We start from the raw sequence: 13,882 nt of genomic DNA on the forward strand, positions 1-13,882 counted from the left end.
CCCCTGCTCAAGCCAGCGCATGTCCAGGCCCGTCTGAAGTTTGCCAATGACCATCTGGAGGATCCAGAGGAGGAATGGGAGAAGGTCATGTGGTCTGATGAGACAAAAATAGAGCTTTTTGGTCTAAACTCCATTCGCCATGTTTGGAGGAAGAAGAAGGATGAGTACAACCCCAAGAACACCATCCCAACTGTGAAGCATGGAGGTGGAAACATCATTCTTTTGGGATGCTTTTCTGCAAAGGGGACAGGACGACTGCACCGTATTGAGGGGAGAATGGATGGGGCCATGTATCGCGAGATCTTGGCCAACAACTTCCTTCCCTCAGTAAGAGCATTGAAGATGGGTCGTGGCTGGGTCTTCCAGTATGACAACGACCCGAAACACACAGCCAGGGCAACTAAGGAGTGGCTCCGTAAGAAGCATCTCAAGGTCCTGGAGTGGCCTAGCCAGTCTCCAGACCTGAACCCAATAGAAAATCATTGGAGGGAGTTGAAAGTCCGTATTACCCAGCGACAGCCCCGAAACCTGAAGGATCTGGAGAAGGTCTGTATGGAGGATTGGGCCAAAATCCCTGCTGCAGTGTGTGCAAACCTGGTCAAGACCTACAGGAAACGTATGATCTCTGTAATTGCAAACAAAGGTTTCTGTACCAAATATTAAGTTCTGCTTTTCTAATGTATCAAATACTTAAGTCATGCAATAAAATGCTAATTAATTACTTAAAAATCATACAATGTGATTTTCTGGATTTTATTTTCTGGATTTTTTAGATTCCGTCTCTCACAGTTGAAGTGTACCTATGATAAAAACTACAGACCTCTACATGCTTTGTAAGTAGGAAAACCTGCAAAATCGGCAGTGTATCAAATACTTGTTCTCCCCACTGTACGTACATACATACATACATAAATACATACAGTGAGAGAAAAAAGTATTTGATCCCCTGCTGATTTTGTACGTTTGCCCACTGACAAAGAAATGATCAGTCTATACTTTTAATGGTAGGTTTATTTGAACAGTGAGAGACAGAATAACAGCAACAAAAATCCAATGTCAAAATGTTATAAATTGATTTGCATTTTAATGAGGGAAATAAGTATTTGACCCCCTCTCAATCAGAAAGATTTCTGGCTCCCAGGTGTCTTTTATACAGGTAACAAGCTGAGATTAGGAGCACACTCTTAAAGGGAGTCTCTCACAGTTGAAGTGTACCTATGATAAAAATTACAGACCTCTACATGCTTTGTAAGTAGGAAAACCTGCAAAATCGGCAGTGTATCAAATACTTGTTCTCCCCACTGTATATATATATTTTTTTTAAACATGGGGGATTGGTAGTGATGCAGACAATTACACTGATAGAAGTTACAATCTATCTGCAATATTAAGCTGATTTACCCCCCTCCAAAAAAACTAAAAAATAATAGTTATTTTACTCACTTCGCCTCTAGCGAGCGTGATCACACAGTCGTCCGGAACAGCTGGTGCTCTCATGCATGCTTCAGTGTTGCTTGCCTCAAAGTGTATATAGAAGTAATTTAGATCATCTGGTAGGCTTGTGTCACTGGGCAGCTCGCGGCTGGGCTTCCCTTTTGTTGTCCGTAATAGTTTGCAAGCCCTGCAACATCCAACAAGCGTCGGAGCCGATGTAGTAGGATTCAATCTTAATCCTACTTCTGGTTGGGGTACGTACTGTCACTGTGGGGACAACGTCATCGATGCACTTATTGATGAAGCCGGTGACTGATGTGGTATACTCCACAATGCCATCGGATGAGTCCCCGAACATATTCACTGGTACTTCCAGCTTTAGTTTTTGCTTGTAAGCAGGAATCAGGAGGATAGAATTATGGTCAGATTTGCTAAATGGAGGGCGAGGGAGAGCTTTGTACGCATCTCTGTGTGGAGTAAAGGTGGTCTAGAGTTTTTTTCCCCCCTCTTGTTGCACATATAACATGCTGGTAGAAATGAGGTAAAACTGATTTAAGTTTCCCTGCATTTAAGTACCCGGCCACTAGGAGCGCCGCCACTGGATGAGCATTTTCTTGTTTGCTTATGGCATTATACAGCTTGTTGAGTGTGGTCTTAGTGCTAGCATCGGTTTGTGGTGGTAAATAGACAGCTACGAAAAATATAGATGAAAACTCTCTTGGTAAATAGTGTGGTCTATGGCTTATCATGAGATACTCTACCTCGGGCGAGCAAAACCTCAAGACTTCTTTAATATTTGATTTTGTGTACCAGCTGTTATTGTCTTACCGGAGGCATAAGATATTATTTGTTAATGTCCCGTTGGTAGGATAGTCTTGAACGGAGCTCATCCAGTTTATTCTCCAATGATTTCACGTTGGCCAATAGGACGGATGGTAGAAGCGGGTTACCCACTCTCCGACTAATTCTCACAAGGCACCCAGACCTACGTCCCCTGTATCGGCCTCTTCTCTTCATGCGAATGACGGGGATTTGGGCCTGGTCCGGTATCTGGAGTAAATCCTTTGCGTCCGACTCGTTTCCATTCCGGTGTTGCCGAGGTGGTGCGCTCAGACCGGTGGCTCAGGAGACCGGTGAATCAGAGCACTGGAGGGGAGCAACAGGAGGAGACGTGACAGTATGTTTGGTTCTACAAAGCTGTGTCCATAACATTCAATAATCAATTAATTGCATTCATTCTTGCACCATGCGATCAATTATCAGTTCTAAACATGTATTTTTCTTCTCTATGCTGCCTGCAGCATGATCTGTTTTCCTGCGCACATACTCCTGTACAGTACCTGCATGACAGACAGTTGTTGGTCGGAGCATGTCTCTGGAGCCGCTGAGCCCGAGGAGCGTATATCAAACTTGCTGTAGGACTCATTGCAGCCAGCAAGTCAAACCAATGTATAAAATAAACGAGTCACTCAGAAAAACAACTCATGACTCTAGTCAGTAAAAAGAGTTGTTCAAAAATAATGAATAATTGACAAACAAATTTCACAAATGTCTGTCCCCACCCTTCTAGATTAGGTTGAGACTGACCAAGAGTAAATTGATCAAGAATTTCTCAGTCTTTGCGGCTTTAGCATGTGACTTGGCGGAATGAAGCTGATGCTCATTTGCATATTCAGTGCTCATAGAGGAAAAAGGGGGCTATTTGGAGGCTGTGGAGAGAAACCCTTTTAGCTTTGTTTGTAGTGGGCATAATATTTATAATGTATGATATTATAAATACCTCACGTGACACCTAATAAGACTAAGCAATTAGCCCGTTAAATTAGTTGTCTTTATCTGACTCCATAGGATAAATAGGAATATGCAAGGAGATGGTTACAGTAATAGGCAATGAAGAAATGTCTGAGAATAGAATTCTAAATACTTTGTAAAACTAATGTATTCACATACAAGGCATAAAGCTTAAGTTACAAGGCATTAGCAAGCATTACAAGGTATATTTCTAAGCATGGTCAGAGAGAGAGAGAAATCATAGCCTCAAAGGCAATGCCCCAAAAGTTCATGGGGTGGAGAGAGAAGGAAAGAAAGAGTATCTCACCACAGCAGGTCAGGAACAAATAAGAGAAAGAACAATTCATCTTTGACCCTTTTATAAGCATCTGAGTTGTTTGGTTTCAAAACCTGAGTTGTTGACCAATAGTATTACTGTAAAGTTAACCTCTAATCAGATATTAGACTTGCATGATGTAACCTCTGTTTCTCAAAGGTGTGACAATGGGGGTTGGCAAGACCAATACAGAGAATGTTGAATTTCTTAGACAACACATAGCAAATTATTGCATACAGTTGAGAAGAAGAGTTACTTCTGGGGCTGTCCTACATGATCTATTGATCATATCAGTGACTCTTCTCAGATCTACACATATAGCTGAGGATGCAACCAAAGATAAAGCCCATCAAAATCCCTGTTTAGATTAAATCTACCATATAAGCATTCAAACGTGCGGCATTGCACCTGCTTAAAATAAAATGGTCCTATAGATCCATATTGATTAAACTACACACAATTGCATTAATCATACTTGGTCAATCATAGGCTACTTCATACTTATTAATTTAATCTAGGCTTCATCAGAAACACTATGGAAAATTAGACTGAATAGATAAGAATGTTGTTGAACTGGTATGCATGTTGTTATGTTGTAACACCTGATTCCCTCTTGTTTGCAGCTGATCAAGTATATGGAGACCAAGATATGCATGAAGTTGTTCGTAAACACTGTATGGACTACTTGGTAAGTTGTTTTCTTTCTTTGGTTTCCAGTCAGATTTCACCTGTTGGGCTTTTTGTTAATGAAAATATGTACTCTAATTTCAGATGAAAAATGCAGACTACTTCTCGAACTACGTGACAGAAGACTTCAACACATACATCAACAGGAAGAGGAAAAACAACTGCCACGGGAACCACATTGAGATGCAGGCTATGGCGGAGATGTACAATCGGCCAGTGGAAGTTTACCAGGAGGGCACAGGTGTGTTTTTCAGTAGTGGGCCATGCCAGTTGCATGATCAGCAGAGCTGCCTGGTACTTTGCACAGTTTGTAATTCTTGACCTTTGACTTCTGAATGTGTGGACACAGTAGTGCACTACATTGATCAAGTAGTTCTGTGAACTCTTTTTTTCCCCTCCTCTTCCAGAACCAATCAACACGTTCCATGGTATTCATCAAAACAATGACGAACCAATCAGAGTCAGCTACCATCGTAACATTCACTACAACTCTGTGGTAAACCCCAACAAAGCCACAATTGGAGTAGGTCTTGGACTTCCTGCTTTCAAACCAGGGGTGGGTACCTACATTTTATCTGTAGGACCTAACACTAACACTTAAGTTGAGCAATATATCAATTTAGCTGTTATATTATTAGAAAATACATATTTTTTTTATTTATTTTGGTGACAAAGTGATTGACAAATGGTAGCATAAGAGTTATGTGCCTGCTGGAGAGAGTCATTAGGTTCACCTTTATTCTCTTCCAATGTTGGTAGTGATAATGACCCTGTTTATGACGGTATGGCTCTCTTCTTCCTCTGTGTGACTCAGTTGACCCCTCTCTCTCTAAGCGCTGTTGCCTAAATTGTTGGCTTTCAGTACATTGACATGTTACGCTTTGCAGCCTGTGTTGCCACTGAGGCACAGACGCATCTTGCATTGCTGTGTCATTTCAGAAACATTAGCAGTTAGCTAGCGTTGTTGTTAGCGTTGTCATCACTTCCATTGTCTTCTCCTGTCTTGAAGATTACATCAAATCTTACTGAGTTGATTAGCTGCATGAAGTTATACAGACTTTTTGGATGCTGGATTGGTTGTGTAATAGTGCAATTGAAGTCTTTAATAACCAAATCATTCTGAGGTCTGGACGAAATGGATGATGTCCATGGGTCGGAGTGGGAAAGTGTTATAAAGGTGACAGTCATTGTGTTATCATGGCTTAATAACCTCTTAAACGCTGGTGCCCTCTGGTGGCATCTTCTAAATAATGCATAAAATTGTGTACTACCCTCATAAAGTACATTTAGGATTCAAAACTATGTCCTACAAACACATGCTTAGTACTGTTAGAAAGGTAAAAACTATGAAACAACGTGACTACTACAGGCCAAAACCCCCTGAAATGTACCATTTTTTGTTAGTTTTTTTTTCTTTGGGGGGGCACCTCAATTTGTCCCCATGTTGGGAATAAGACATTTAAAAGACTAGGTTTAAATAAAGTATGTTGCCAATTACTGTTCCAAAATGTTTTTCTTTTTTTGGGGGAAAAAATAATTGGTCTAATCTTTTACCGAATTGGCGCTCTAAACATGCACAAATTCCCTTTGGAACACAGCCATTTTAAAAGCGCAGGGCTTGTGCAGCATGCCATGCCTTTATCGTCTTACAGGAATGATATGCAGTGCATTTGGAAAGTATTCAGACCCCTTCCCTTTTTCCACATTTTGTTACGTTACAGCCTTATTCTAAAATTGATTACATAGTTTTTTTCCCTCATCAATCTACACACAATACCCAATAATGACAAAGCAAAAACTGGTTTTTAGAAATGTTTGCAGATGTATTAAAAATAAAAACTGAAATATCACATTTACATAAGTATTCAGACCCTTTACTCAGGACTTTGTTGAAGCACCTTTGCTAGTGATAACAGCCTTGAGTCTTCTTGGGTATGACGCTACAAGCTTGGCACACCTGTATTTGGGGAGTTTCTCCCATTCTTCTCTGCAGATCCTCTCAAGCTCTGTCAGGTTGGATGGGGAGCGTCGCTGCACAGCTATTTTCATGTCTCTCCAGAGTTGTTAGATCGGGTTCAAGTCCGGGCTCTGGCTGGGCCACTCAAGAACATTCCGAGAATTGTCCCGAAGCCACTCCTGTGTTGTCTTGGCTGTGTGCTTAAGGTCGTTGTCCTGTTGGAAGGTGAACCTTCACCCCAGTCTGAGGTCCTGAGCGTCAAGGATCTTTCTTTCAATCCTTACTAGTCTCCCTGCCGCTGAAAAATATCCCCACAGCATGATGCTGCCACGACTATGCTTCACCGTAGGGATGGTATTGGCCAGGTGATGAGCGGTGCCTGGTTTCCTCCAGACGTGACACTTGACATTCAGGCCAAAGAGTTCAATCTTGGTTTCATCAGACCGGAGAATATTGTTTCTCATGGTCTGAGTCCTTTCGGTGCCTTTTGGCAAACTCCAAGCGGGCTGTCATGTGCCTTTTACTGAGGAGTGGCTTCCGTCTGTTCTCTCTACCATAAAGGCCTGATTGGTGGAGTGCTACAGAGATGGTTGTCTTTCTGGAAGAGGAACTCTGGAGCTCTGTAAGAGTGACCATCGGGTTCTTGGTCACCTCCCTGACCAAGGCCCTTCTCCCTCGATTGCTCAGTTTGGCCTGGACGGCCAGCTGTAGGAAGAGTCTTGGTGGTTCCAAACTTCTTCCATTTAAGAATGATGGAGGTCACTGTGTTCTTGGGGACCTTCAATGCTGCAGAAATGTTTTGGTACCCTTCCCCACAGATCTGTGCCTCGACACAATCCTGTCTCGGAGCTCTACGGACAATTTCTTCAACCTCATGGCTTGGTTTTTGCTCTGACATGCACTGTCAACTGTGGGACCTTATATAGACAGGTGTGTGCCTTTCCAAATCATGTCCAATCAATTGAATTTACCACTGGTGGATTCCAATCAAGTTGTAGAAACATCTCAAGGATGATCAATGGAAACAGGATGCACCTGAGCTCAATTTTGAGTCTCAGCAAAGGGTCTGAATACTTATGTATATAAGTTATTTCTGTTACTTATTTGTAATACATTTGCAAAAATGTATAAAAACCTGTTTTTCTCTTTGTCATTATGGGGTATTGTGTGTTTTTTATGTAATCCATTTTAGAATAAGGCTGTAATGTAACAAAATGTGGAAAAAGTCTAGGTTGTCTGAATACCTTCTGAGGAGAACCCCCCCCACCGTACAGGGCCCAAAACAACCTCTCAGAGTTTAACAGGTTTTAAGATCCCAGTGAGACAGAGGGTGTGGCCTGAAATGACCCATTTCCAGAACACACACACACAGGGCTCTACAGTGCTACCATGTAGGTAGCATATGCTCCTAAATATTTTGCTGGGCTACCTGGATTTTTTTTGGGGGAAAAACAATCACCCAGAGAATAATTGTTGTAATGATTACTTAGCTTTACCGCAACCTCTGAGTGCCATAGAGAATATACTTAGATTCGTGACTATGCTTGCACCATTACTACAGTGAAAACAGCTTGTTTCTAGCCCAAACTGTTCAAATGTTTTGACCTATATTACCGGCGCACCGTTTGTTTCTTTCTAGCGTATTGGCACGACCGAATTTTACATTCACAAACCATCTTGTGGGCCGTTCTAAAACTACTCACGAGCCGCTAACCTTGTTCAGTCATGTTACAGCATTAGCTAGCTAGCTAACAACCTGGTAACCACAGATTAAAGTTATCATAATCTTTGTGGTAACTTTACCAGTAGTATGCAAACATTTGGTGGCACAAAAATGAAGGAAAATGGAGCACTTTTTCAGGAGTTGAGCTTCAGCTAGAATTCATATAGGTCCAATGTATGCTATATCTCAATCTTAAAAATCTCAACTTTCGTAATATTAAGCGCATTGCTTCTCTTTACAACAGGAGTATAGCTTACCTGGCTGGCATGAATCTGAACCACAGGAAAAGCATCTTCCATTCCGATATTTAAGTTTATAGATTACATGTATTTTTTCCCGCTGCCCCTGTTTCGAGACAGGTGCATAATAATGGTCCATTCTAAATCAAAACTAATTTCACACATATTATTTAGTATATGTAAAGACAAGATTAAATCAATAATAGTGTGATGGGTGACAATATTAGCCTACCACTTGTGAATTATGCCCAGCTGTTGCGCATGCTTTTTTAAACTACTTTTTCCAAATCATTGTTGCACACCTCATATAGCCTAGCCCAGTTTTGATAAGGTTTGTATCACAACTAAAGTGGCCAAATAACTTCTTAAAATGAAGCACATTAATCCGCTTTACAACAGGGGTAGAGCCTAACTGGCATACATATGCAGCGCGTGAGTTTCAAGTTTGGGGAAGATAAATTTCACCATAAGAATTCGCCGTTATAATCAAAGCATTACATGTATAATCTCATTTCTGGTCACTTTTGAGAATTGTGTTTTCATGCTAATGGTACATTCACGCGTTTAGCCTACTGCCGTGTGCGCATTGCTGCGCTTATAATGTGAAGAAATAGCCTAATAGTTTATCCACATTTTAAGCTAAACATTCTCATCTGTTGTGTCAGGCTCATTGCTTAAAACAGGTTTTTTGATGCTAGTGGTTGTATCAATTTGGGATCGATCACATCCCACAACTGTCCCAGATGTTATGTTTGTTCCTTTAAATAATGACAAACCGGGGGCGTAGGTTGAACTACTTTTAATAAACTGATACTTTAGCTAGCAATCTCCTTTTGTAGCCATGCAAGGCATACTTCAACTTCCCCCCCTCGCATAGCCTGCTGGGTAACGTAGTCTTCATGTTATTAACACATAACACATCTTCCTTCCTTTAAAAGAAAACTACTTTTTCTTTGTAACTAAACATGTCACATCACATTTGTTTACACAACCTGCATAACATGCAATTTTCAATAACACACATTACTTTCCCCTTTTTTTTTCTCAACCAGATGCAGTCTCTGTCCAACAATACTCTATTGTGGCTCTATTTCTTTTCACAGAAACAAAAACATCCAATCCAGGTGCCCGTTTTTTATATATATATATACACACACAGTGGGGAGAACAAGTATTTGATACACTGCGGATTTTGCAGGTTTTCCTACTTACAAAGCATGTAGAGGTCTGTCATTTTTATCATAGGTACACTTCAACTGTGAAAGACCGTCATCTTGAACTTCATCCATTTTCTAATAATAGCGCCAACAGTTGTTGCCTTCTCACCAAGCTGCTTGCCCATTGTCCTGTAGCCCATCCCAGCCTTGTGCAGGTCTACAATTTTATCCCTGATGTCCTTACACAGCTCTCTGGTCTTGGCCATTGTGGAGAGGTTGGAGTCTGTTTGATTGAGTGTGTGGACAGGTGTCTTTTATACAGGTAACAAGTTCAAACAGGTGCAGTTAATACAGGTAATGAGTGGAGAACAGGAGGGCTTCTTAAAGAAAAACTAACAGGTCTGTGAGAGCCGGAATTCTTACTGGTTGGTAGGTGATCAAATACTTATGTCATGCAATAAAATGTAAATTAATTACTTAAAAATCATACAATGTGATTTTCTGGATTTTTGTTTTAGATTATGTCTCTCACAGTTGAAGTGTACCTATGATAAAAATTACAGACCTCTACATGCTTTGAAAGTAGGAAAACCTGCAAAATCGGCAGTGTATCAAATACGTGTTCTCCCCACTATATATATATATATATATATATATATATATATATATATATATATATATATATATATATATATTAGCAATTCTCAAGCCTTTCAGGGGCTCTGACAGTCCTTTTTGGTTGTTCTGCTGAAGTGCTTCCTGAAGCATTTGGGCAGCGTTCATTGTCAGTCAGGGTGTTCTGACTGAATTGTCCATTGGTAAAGGCATTTGACACATCAGCAGTATCCTCTTGATGATCCTCAGTCCCTTGAGTAAATGGCTGAAGCCTTAGATCCACTCTGTTTCGTCTCAGTTGTGATCCATGCTCCGTTTGGATCTCATAGGATCGCGGTGCAACTTCTCTCTGCACGCACCCTTGCTGCATCCAGGTTCCTGTAGTGATGTCTCGGAGTCGTACATGATCTCCAGGTTTCAGTTCAGGTAAGTGTCTTGCACTTTTGTCGTGTCGCTGTTTTTGTTTGTCTTTCTGTTTTTCCTTTGCGAGTTTGACGTTGTGAGCACCTCTGGGTGTTAGCATGTCCTCATGGATGGGTAGGTTGGTTCTGATGCGACGTCCCATCCACATTTGTGCAGGTGAAAGTCCATTCTGCAGTGGTGTGCTGCGGTAGATCATCAGACTTTTTAGGAAGTCCTCCTTTCCATCATGTGCCTTTTTCATCAGACCTTTGACAATTTTGACTGAATTTTCTGCTAAGCCGTTGGACCTTGGGTAGTTGGGGCTGGAAGTGTTGTGTCGGAATCCCCAGTCGTTAGCAAACGATCGGAATTCAGAACTTGAGAACTGCGGGCCATTGTCCGTGTACACTTCAGACGCAACCCCATGTCTTGCGAAGACTGATTTCAGGTAGTTGGCAGTATTGGAGGTAGTTGGTGTGTTGCTACTTCAGGGTAGTTTGAGTAGTAGTCGGAAACAACAATGTGACTTTTGCCATTGCAGTCAAAAAGGTCAACTCCAACTTTGTAGTAGGGTCGGTTGGGTACTGGATGAGGCATTAGCGGTTCTGCTTGCTGCTTTGGCCTGTAGGTCAAACACAGTTCACATGAAGCTGTGGTCTGGCTGATTTCCTGGTTCATTCTTGGCCAGTACATTACTTCTCGTGCTCGTCTTTTGCATTCTGTTGCAGAAGAACTGCTCCCAGGCCAAACTGTGACGCATCTGCAGAAATCCTTGTGCTTTTCTCTGGATCATAGAACCTGAGCACTGACTCTTCCGTGATTGCCACCTTTAGGTTTTTGAAGCAGTTTTCCTGCTCATGGGACCATTCCCATTCGTTTTTCTGTTCCAGAAGACATCTGAGTGAAGCAGAATGTGCTGACAGTTGAGGTATGAACTTTGCAAGGTAGGTGATCATGCCCATGAAGCGTCTCACGTCGTCCTTGTTCTTCGGGCGCTCCATGTTGTTGATAGCTGATGTTTTCCTCAGGTCTGGTTTGACTCCATCCTCTGAAAGTACATCTCCCACGAAGGTAAGTGTTTTCACACCAAACTTGCATTTGTCCTTGTTTAGCTTCAGGTTGACTTTCCGTGTCAGGTCCAGCACTTGTCTCACTCGCACGTCGTGTTCTTCTTTTGTGGACCCCCAGACGATGATGTCGTCCATCATGGTCTCTACTCCTGGAATGTGCTCGACGATCATGTGAATTGTCTTGTGGTGCTGAGAGAATCCCATATGGTAGACAAATCTGTACCTGCCCTCAGGTGTGTTGAATGTGCATAGCCTTGAGCTTGCATCATCTAGCTTCATTTTCCAGAATCCTGATTAGACATCAAGCTTACTGAACCACTTTGCTCCAGAAAACTGCAACATTATCTCTTCTTTGGTTGGCAACTTAAAATGCTCTCGCTTGATAGCTTTGTTGAGATCTCTCGGGTCTAGACATATCCTGAGATCACCGTTCTTTTTCACCACAATAACCAGTGAGTTTACCCAATCTGTAGGTTCATCCATTTTTGTGATCACGTCCATCTTTTCCATGTGTCCGAGTTCCTCCTTGAGCTTTTTCCTCAGTGCAAATGGAACTTTTCTGCACGCATGCACAACTGGAGTAATTTTGTCATCCGTACATATTTTGTGTTCTCCAGGTAAACATCCAAGACCCTCAAACACGTCCTCATACTCAGCCAGTAGCGATTCTTGGTCAGTCTGTGATGTCACTACATACACTCTTTTCACCAAATTGAGCTTTTCACATGCACTGATTCCGAGAATAGGCTGTATACTCTTTTCCACGATCAGCTTTGAACTGTTTTCCTTTGTGCTGTAAAGTTACTATGCAGCTTCCTTTAACTGGTACGTTCTCCCCAGTATAACCAGTAACCTTGATTTTCACAGGGTGTATTCTGCTCTTCACTTTCAGTGTTTTGTAGTCATCCAGCGACAACAGGTTTACCTGAGCTCCAGTATCAAACTTGAATGGTATTATAGTTTCATTCACAGTCAATGGCACAATCCATTCAGCTTTTACTGCATTGCATATTTCCACAGAATCAACAGAGAATTCTTCAGTCTCCTCTTTGACTGTGTGAACCTTTTTCTTTGTAGCCTCAGCTTTGCAGCATTTTAAGAAATTATTATTTTTCCCACAGTTGTTACACGATTTGCCATATGCAGGGCCATTTTTTGGCTTGTGGATAACTCCACATTATCCACATGTAGTGTTTAGATTTTTTTATTTTGCTTGTTTTTGTTTTGTAAAGCGTTGTGTGTGTTGCTCCTTTATTTTTATTGCATGCACTGACGTCTCATCCCAGCCCAGCTCTTTAGCTTGTGCTCTGGTGGTTTCAGCTGCTCGACACATATTCACTACTTTATCTAAAGTTAAATCTTGCTCACGCAGCAATCTCTCCTTGAGTCCATTATCAAGTATGCCACAGACTATCCTGTCTTTCACTAGTGAGTCTTTCAGATTTTCAAATTCACACGTTTTGCTCAGTGTGTTCAGCTCAGCCAAGTACTGGTTAAAACTGACTCCCTGTTTCTGATCATGAGAGAAAAACTTGTATCTCTCAAATGTGACGTTCTGGCTTGGTACAAAGTACTCCTCAAATTTAACCATGAGCACAGTCAATGTCAAGTTTGCCTCGTCTAGCTGAAAGCTATTGTAAATGTCCAATGCATCCTCTCCAATAAAATGCTGAAAAATGGAAGCTTTCAATTTGTCATCTCCCCCTGCTCCACTGGCTGCTAGGTAGATATCTGCTTGAAATGTTTCCAATTGTCAGCTAAATTGCCTGTTAACTGCATGGGAGTAGGAGGACTAAGCCTATCAATGACGGGAAACACTCAGGAAACAGGTACAGTTTCAATTTCTCTTACTTCGGTAGGTTGCTCATCAACTTGCTCGTCAACAAATTCCAATGCAGCCTCGCTCTCGCTGCTGTCACTCTCGCTGCTGCGGCTCGTTGGCATCGCTCTTACAAGCTAGCATCTTCGACTACTCACGTTACTTGACTTGTGGTAGAATGTTCAATTTTCGTTGCGGAAATTTGCAGAGTTACTCCTTTCTTTTCTCTGTCTCGTCATAGTGACTACCAATCTGACACCATGTTATGTTTGTTCCTTTAAATAATAACAAACTGGGGCGTAGGTTTAACTACCCAATCTCCTTGTGTAGCCATGCTACAACTCTATGTATGCGGATGACTCAACAATATACATGTCAGCTACTATGGCGACTGAAATGACTGCCAAACTTAACAAAGTGTTAGTTTCAGAGTGGGTGGCAAGGAATAAGTTAGTCCTAAATATTTCTAAAACTAAAAGCATTGTATTTGGGACAAATCATTCACTAAACCCTAAACCTCAACTAAATCTTGTAATAATAATGTGTAAATTGAGCAAGTTGAGGTGACTAAAACTGCTTGGAGTAACCCTGGATTGTAAACTGTCATGGTCAAAACATATTGATACAACAGTAGCTTAGATGGAGAGGAGTATGTCCATAATAAAGCGCTGC

At 41.5% G+C, this 13,882-nt stretch overlaps 1 protein-coding gene across 3 annotated transcripts in view; it reads left to right on the top strand.

The window, feature by feature from the left end:
* The window catches only part of LOC311147906 (OTU domain-containing protein 5-A), a 116,162-nt gene that overhangs the window by 65,097 nt on the left and 37,183 nt on the right, over positions 1 to 13,882 (top strand). For all 3 annotated transcript variants that reach the window (XM_084184743.1, XM_084184744.1, XM_084184745.1), the window contains exons 3-5: positions 4,165 to 4,229; positions 4,313 to 4,469; positions 4,636 to 4,784. In XM_084184743.1, coding sequence (XP_084040869.1) covers positions 4,165 to 4,229; positions 4,313 to 4,469; positions 4,636 to 4,784 — 371 coding nt within the window. The remainder of the gene's footprint in view (positions 1 to 4,164; positions 4,230 to 4,312; positions 4,470 to 4,635; positions 4,785 to 13,882) is intronic.

The sequence above is a fragment of the Coregonus lavaretus genome (assembly GCF_964263955.1).
Source record: "Coregonus lavaretus genome assembly, chromosome: 20".
Taxonomy (NCBI): Eukaryota; Metazoa; Chordata; class Actinopteri; order Salmoniformes; family Salmonidae; genus Coregonus; species Coregonus lavaretus.